At 32.5% G+C, this 7723-nt stretch overlaps 1 protein-coding gene across 2 annotated transcripts in view; it reads left to right on the top strand.

Annotated features, from left to right (window-relative positions):
* Nucleotides 1–7723, top strand: part of LOC107659132 (CTD nuclear envelope phosphatase 1A-like) — a 12786-nt gene that overhangs the window by 876 nt on the left and 4187 nt on the right. Inside the window, exons 2-5 of one of the 2 annotated variants that reach the window (XM_016447965.1) lie at nt 3385–3451; nt 3646–3764; nt 4727–4915; nt 5055–5073. In XM_016447965.1, the coding sequence (XP_016303451.1) occupies nt 3385–3451; nt 3646–3764; nt 4727–4915; nt 5055–5073 (394 nt within the window). Of the gene's footprint in view, nt 1–3384; nt 3452–3645; nt 3765–4726; nt 4916–5054; nt 5167–7723 lie in introns of both variants that reach the window. The other variant, XM_016447964.1, reaches the window with a different exon arrangement.

Raw genomic sequence — 7723 nt, 5'->3', positions numbered from 1 at the left:
TTTTTTTTTTTTTTACTATATTAAATACGTTTATTTACGACCAGTATATGATTTACCAAAAATAAAACTATTAAAAATAATTTTATAAAAAAAAATATATATAATTTTCGTTAATTGAAATACATTTTAAATAAATTAGAAATATTAGATGAAAATAAAACAATAATGTTATAAAATAATAAAATAAAATAAGTCCAGGGTTGCCAGGTTTTCGCTACAAAACCCGCCCAATTACTACTCAAAACTAGCCTGAAAATAGCCCAATTGCTGTCGAGGGGGTCCCCCAGTAAAAATAAATACCCCGCGTTCGGGGGGTAAAATACACATGTTTTTGGCGGGGTTCTCCAGGTACAATTCACATTCCAGGGCCTAAATATCACATTATTGGGGTCGCTTCAACCTGCTGACATAAAAAACAACCGGCGGCAATCGCGGATTTGGCAACACTGGTCCGCAAACTACGTTTCATATAACTCCTCCCCGAACTTCCCGCTGCCCTGTATCTTGGTCTCTCATTGGCTGTAGGTCATCGCCGATGTGTTTTTCAGTCAGAACTCATTGCACACAGCGTGATTGTGAATTGCCGACAGCTCCAGATATTTAGCATGCCAAATATTTCACGGGCGTCGGCGATTCCCTCAGATCGCGTCTTTGATAATTCACACTGCGTGATTGTCACTCGCGTGAACGAGCACCGATTTGCCTCCGATTTCGGGCATTTGTCGGCGAGTGAAAAATCGGGCTAAAATCGTTCAGTGTGAACTCGGCATAAGTTGAAGTAAAAACTAAAATTAAAAACTAATGACAGCAGGTTTGTCAACTCCTAACATTAGTTAATGTGACACTTTACTGTGTGCCATTAGTGTAAAATATGGCTTGGCTAAAAAAATACATACAGATTTTTACTGTGGAGCAAAATCCACATTATTTTTAGTATATGAATAAGTTTATTTACGACCATTATATAATTTACAAAAATAAAACTATTGAAAATAATTTTTATAAAAAAAAAAGAAAATAAAAATATAATTTTCATTAATTGAAATAAATTTTAAATAATTAGAAATATTAGATGAAAATAAAACGATAGTTAGAAATGTTGGCTTATTGGCAGCTAACTGAAATAAAATAAGTCTTATGTTGAAGTACTAAAATTACTAAAACTAGAAGATCTATTATATTGTATTATTATTTGACATTTTACTGTAAGCCTAAAGCAATAAAGATCGGGGTAAGATAAGTTTAAAAGGTCTTGGCATTTTAAATAAAATAATATTATAAATATATTTATCATTTATTACTAAATAATATAATTACAATATTAAATAGGTCATTGTTTTTAAGAATGAGCTGATAACCGAATCACATGCTGTAGCTCAGAGTATGTAAACACTTGGGTTTGGAAAGCAGGCTGTAATCCCACTGTGCACTGCAGGCTTTGGCAAGCCAGTTGTATAATAATCTTTAAGATGATCATTAAGACACAATTATAGAGGCATTACTTGTCTGTGACTCTGATATGGGTGCTGGAGTAGCAGACACTTCACTAGACATGCTTTACAGTAGGGCTGCACGATATATCGAAATATCGCAAATGCAAGTTGTAGTGATTCTTTCTTTTCCAAGAAAGAATGTGAAACTAATTGGTTATATAATTTTCATTTTTAAATATTTTAAAGTATAATTGAAATTGATTTTACACACTTTAAGCAATATCGTATCGCATATCGAATATCGCATTTTTTAACAAGGTATCGCATATCGCATTTTTCTTCAATATCACACAGCCCTACTTTACAGTCACGCAGGCATCGGGTCGGTTCAGCTTGACCCGACATTATGAATGAGTCCTTATTGAGGCCTAAATCGGGTTGGGAATAAACAGCCCCCTTTTCAAAGTCACCTTGGCAGTTTCACTCGGCTGTGCTGTCCCAAGTTCCACTGACACTTTTAGACAGCTGGCAGGGCTAAAGATAGCTCAGAAGAGAGGGATTTGGAGAAAGAGAGGAAGAGTATCCACATTGTGGTGAGCAGTGGGCCGAGCCGGAGGGTCTCGCACCTCTTAAAGGGAATGCGATCAGAGTTGAGCTCAGGTTCATTGCAGAAGGTATTGTTTATGCCCGCTGTAGAAAAGGTAATTCCAGGATGACGCTCAAGTTTTTCATATTAGGAGAAGATCCTCCAACATGTTCTCTCTGCCAAAACCCATGTTTTGTTAGATTGTGCTGGTTTTAAGCCTGTGAGAAAACTTTTTTTTTTTCCTGTTAATTCTTTTGAAGAGATTTTTAACAGAGTTAAGCCAAATACAGTTTTTAGCGAAAATAAATGGTAAAAATCTGATATAATTTAGCCATACATTTTTTCGCCAAGAAAAATGTCCAAGATTGACCAAAAATTGATCCAGAAGCTGGCTTGGCATTAAACCCAAACAAACAGATCATTGCCGAAGGTTGTTTCCTTGAGTAATCTGCTACTCCAGGACACCTCTTATATTCGTTTTGATTAATTCAGGGATCCCACAGTTACTGAAAACCTGGTATTAACCGTTTCAGGGGCTGGAACACTTTTAAATAACAAATTAGCCATGGAAATTTTTAACCAATACAATTATAAACGAATAAATATTTGTAGATATTATTTATATGTATTTTTTATTATTATTATTATTATTATTATTGTTTGTTTTTTGGTTGATGCAAATCCTGATATCTGGAGAGCAGAAGCACCCTAATGACAATATATCAGTTTATTTAATTAAAATATGACTTATTAAAAACATAATAATATTTATAATTGATGCAAATTAAATATTAACTAAAACATATTTGTGAATAATGTTTAATTTCAATTTCAATAGGAAATATTAATTATTAATAAATATTTGTTGTTGTTATTATTATTATTATTATTATTTGTTGATTTTGGTTGAATGTTTGATTGATTTGCTAATGCTTATCATGAATCCTGATATTTTATATTATTTTACTAAAATATTATTTATTAAAATATATTTTTTATAATATAAATTAATAAATATATTTTAATATCTATCTTTCTGTTTTTTTTTTTGATACTAAGAATAATAGTTTGATCCCTCAACTAAGTCAATTATGGACTATTTTTATTTACTGTGTGTCTTTTTCCATCTAAATTCTGAATCATTTAGAGTTCTGCCTGCTTCAGAAATAGACAAGCCCTTTATTCAATTGTCTTAAGAGACGAGTGGGTTCTTAAAAGTTATGAATTTGTTCAAATGTAAAAATGTTTAATTAAAACCAATATAGCATGCTAAATAAACTGTAAAAGGTGTACTCATTGTCTTCTGCTGTATAATACATGTTTACTGAGGTGGCTATTTCCTGTTTTGTCTCCTTCCTGTTCTAGATAATCCAGTATCAAACAGTGCGCTATGACATCTTACCATTGTCACCCATTTCCAGAAACAGACTCAGTGAGTGTTTCTTTTCTTCTCCTCAAGTTAAAAGTTACTGGTATGACAACAGAAAGCCCGATCTGAGTGTGAGTTGTCATTGAGAAACTCATACTGTTTGATTAATCCGCTTGCAGTGTTGTGTGCAGTGTGCAGTGTTTTCATATGCTGACTTTCACTGAGTAACGTGAGTTTGTGTTTGTATTTCTGTTCAGACACCGTGAAGCGAAAGATCTTAGTTTTAGATCTCGACGAGACGTTGATCCACTCACATCACGATGGAGTTCTCAGACCTACAGTGCGGCCTGGGACACCGCCAGACTTCATCCTCAAAGTAAGACGAAATGTTTTTGAATGAGTTTTCAAAATTTGCGGTATTAAAAATGCATAGGTTAATTCAGGGTAATTCTTGGAAATTTCTGTTTTTCTTTATGCTTAGCTCGAAAATATTTCATCAGCTAGCAGTTGCTCTCACAAAATAAATAAATTAAAAAATAAAAAAAAAACTAACTATTGTTATGATTGTTATAATTATTGTTAATAGTGTGGTATTATTATATTAATAAATTGCATTAGGAAATTGTAAAAAGTTATTAGTATATTTTGATTTAAAATATAACACTAAAATACTATAACAATAATAAAATAATAATAAATAATAATAATAGTATTATTTTACTATTATATTATTACAATAGAATAACATTAATGTAAGTATCAAATATTACTAATCTTATAGTATTTTAATATTATATTTTTAATATAAATGCCAATATTAATAATAATAATAATAAAAATGTTGTTTATATTAAAATATAACTTTAAAATACTATAATAATATTAATACAATAATAGTAATTAATATTAATGGTAACACTTTACAATAAGGTCCCATTAGGTAACATGAACTAACAGTGAGCAATATTTTTGTTACAGTATTCATCTTTGTTAACATTAGTTAATAGCTCATTGTTAGTTCATGCTCAGATCCATTACATAATATAAACAGATACAACTTCTGATTTTATTAATGTATTAGTAAATGCTGAAATTAACATTTACTAAGAGTAATAAATGCTTTAGAAGTATTTCTCATTGTTAGTTCATGTTAACTAATGTAGTTAACTAATATTAACAAATGTAACCTTATTGTAAAGTGTTACCATAATAATAATAATAATGCATTATTATTATTAGCTATCCATTAACCATTTATGACTGTTTCATCCGTAGTTAAAAAAAACCCTCCAAATGTCTCATTTCATTTTTCTCATATAAGCTGTTGTTGTTTTTCAGGTGGTAATAGACAAACACCCGGTCAGATTCTTTGTACATAAAAGGCCGCATGTGGACTTCTTCCTGGAGGTGGTCAGTCAGTGGTATGAGTTAGTAGTGTTCACTGCTAGTATGGAGATCTATGGTTCTGCAGTAGCTGATAAGCTGGATAACAACAAGGGATTCCTAAAAAGAAGATACTACAGACAGGTAACCACTGAAACTCTTGACGTTTAATTTTGCATAAACATTTGCCATGAGCAGTATGGAAAAGGCCGAAAATCTGAAAGCATATACAGTATGTCTATAATATTTTCTCTTCTTTTTGTGTTGTCTTTATCTTGTGCAGCACTGTACGCTGGATTCAGGTAGTTATATTAAAGACCTGTCCGTTGTACATGACGACTTATCAAGTATAGTCATTCTTGACAACTCACCGGGAGCATATCGCAGTCATCCAGGTAAAACCAGACCTGATTTCAGCAGCACGCTGTAGTGTGTAGAGCTGCTTTTGCAGGATTAAGGTGTGTGTGTGTGTGTGTGTGTGTGTGTGAGATTTAATATAGTTTATTATATTATGTTAAATATAGTATGTTAAATAATATAATTTATTTATTATTTTTAATTATATTATATTATATTATATTATTATATTATATTATATTATATGTGACCCTGCACCACAAACCCAGTCTTAAGTGTCAATTTTTTGAAATTGAGATTTATACATCTCTGAATAAATAAGCTTTTCATTGATGTATGGTTTATTAAGATAGGACAATATTTGGCCGAGATACAACTATTTGAAAATCTGGAATCTGAGGGTGCAAAAAAATCTAAATACTAAGAAAACACCTTTAAAGTTGTCCAAATGAAGTTCTTAGCAATGCATATTACTAATCAAAAATTAAGTTTTGATATATTTACGGTAGGAAATTTACAAAATATCTTCATGGAACATGATATTTACTTAATATCCTAATGATTTTTGGCATAAAAGAAAAATCAATAATTTTGACCCATACAATGTTTTTTTGGCTATTGCTACAAATATACCCCAGAGACTTAAGACTGGTTTTGTGGTCCAGGGTCACTTATATTATATTATATCATATATCATATTATAGACAACTTTACAAAATCCAAATAGTTTGGATGAAATCAAGCACCCTATTAATTTTACTCTGAAATGCATCACTTTATGGATTGTAATGTTGGCTTTAAAAGGATTGATCATACATGCATATAATGAATCTAATGTTGAGAACATCTGAACTTTAGGTTGCAACTACTTAAAGGGTCATGAAACTGATAATGGAGATCAATTTAGCGGCAAAAGTTTTGTTCTTCTGGTCAGTTCTCATCCTATTTTATTCTTGGCAGTAAATACATTTATCGTGATTGTCAGGGAGGACATAAAAGAATATGATCTTTGAAGAGCTGAACGACAGATTTTAATAGTAACGAAACGTGGGTGTGGTGAACTGCAAAGGGGAGAGGGAAGAGGGGAGACAGCACAACGATGGCTTCTGATCCAATCGGTTTTATTTTACGATCATTGATGTACAAGCATCAAAGGTTCCTCCAAATGCACACTGCAGTTCACTATTGCACGCAACAAACAAACAAACAGAGTTGGGTAGATTACTTGAAAATTGTAGTCCGTTACTGATTCCAAATTACATGACAAAAATTGTAGGTCGTAGCATAATCTATTACACATTTCAGGTAATATAATCAGACTACTTTTAGATTACTTTTGCCCTAACTCGTTTATCACATTGATTTAAATAGGATCATCTTCTACCATATTGACATAAAAATACAAAGAAAATCTATTCCATTCGTTGTTGTTAACAAAATGAACATTACATTATGTCAAAGTTTCCCAAACTGAGCTTTGTGAAGAAACTGGGGGGGGGTTCTTGAGTTTAATGAAAAGCTAATAATTTATCACATCATAAAAATGTCAAATGAATTTTAAAATAACAATTAAAATAAAGCATTTACTAAAAAAGATCAAATATTTGTTTACCTGCATGTCATGTGATCACTAACCAGAGAACCGTGAACATGCAAATGTGTTACTTAATTATTAACTTATTACCTTAAAATCTCAGTGTTACTTCAAGTAAATATATTAGGTGAAAGAGATTCAGCTGACCAAAAAAAGTTTGGGAATGCCTGCATTACATGTAAATAATGTGAATTTGTGCATTTTAGTGTGTTTGAAAGACTAAAGACGATAATACATGGTTAAATAACCTACTGAGTGATCATTAAAAAAGAAATTCATTAGTGTTCATCAGTAGTTGAGAAAACGCTTCTTAAAACTGAGCTGATTTTTGTAAATCCAGTGGTCAAATGCCGTGTAGCCACCTGCCTAGTGACTGGTCTCTGTGTGAATGTCCACAAAACTGGAAGACTTTCTGAGAGTATATAAGTGTTTGTGTGAATATGTAATCATGTAATCAATGAAAAAGTAGTAGTCTGTAAACTGTAGTCTGATTACGAGTATTTTAAAATGTAATGGAATCTAATTACAAGTACTTAATTTGCCCTTCCACAAATTAAGGCCTTAAAAAGGTCTGAAATCAGAAGTCAGAAAGAGCTTTATTGCCAAGTATGTTTACACACACACACTCTCTCTCTCACACACACACACTCTCTCTCACTCTCACACACACTCTCTCTCTCTCTCTCTCTCACACACACACACTCTCTCTCACTCTCACACACACTCTCTCTCTCTCTCTCTCTCACACACACACACTCTCTCTCACTCTCACACACACTCTCTCTCTCTCTCTCTCTCACACACACACACTCTCTCTCACTCTCACACACACTCTCTCTCTCTCTCTCTCTCACACACACACACTCTCTCTCACTCTCACACACACTCTCTCTCTCTCTCTCTCTCACACACACACACACTCTCTCACTCTCACACACACACACTCTCTCTCACTCTCACTCTCACACGCACACACACACACATACACACACTCTCTCTCA

This window comes from Sinocyclocheilus anshuiensis, unplaced genomic scaffold (assembly GCF_001515605.1).
Source record: "Sinocyclocheilus anshuiensis isolate Anshui unplaced genomic scaffold, SAMN03320099.WGS_v1.1 scaffold87, whole genome shotgun sequence".
In the NCBI taxonomy this organism is placed as follows: domain Eukaryota; kingdom Metazoa; phylum Chordata; class Actinopteri; order Cypriniformes; family Cyprinidae; genus Sinocyclocheilus; species Sinocyclocheilus anshuiensis.
The sequence above is the reverse complement of the archived record's forward strand: the minus strand, read 5'-3'. Positions and strand labels throughout refer to the sequence as shown.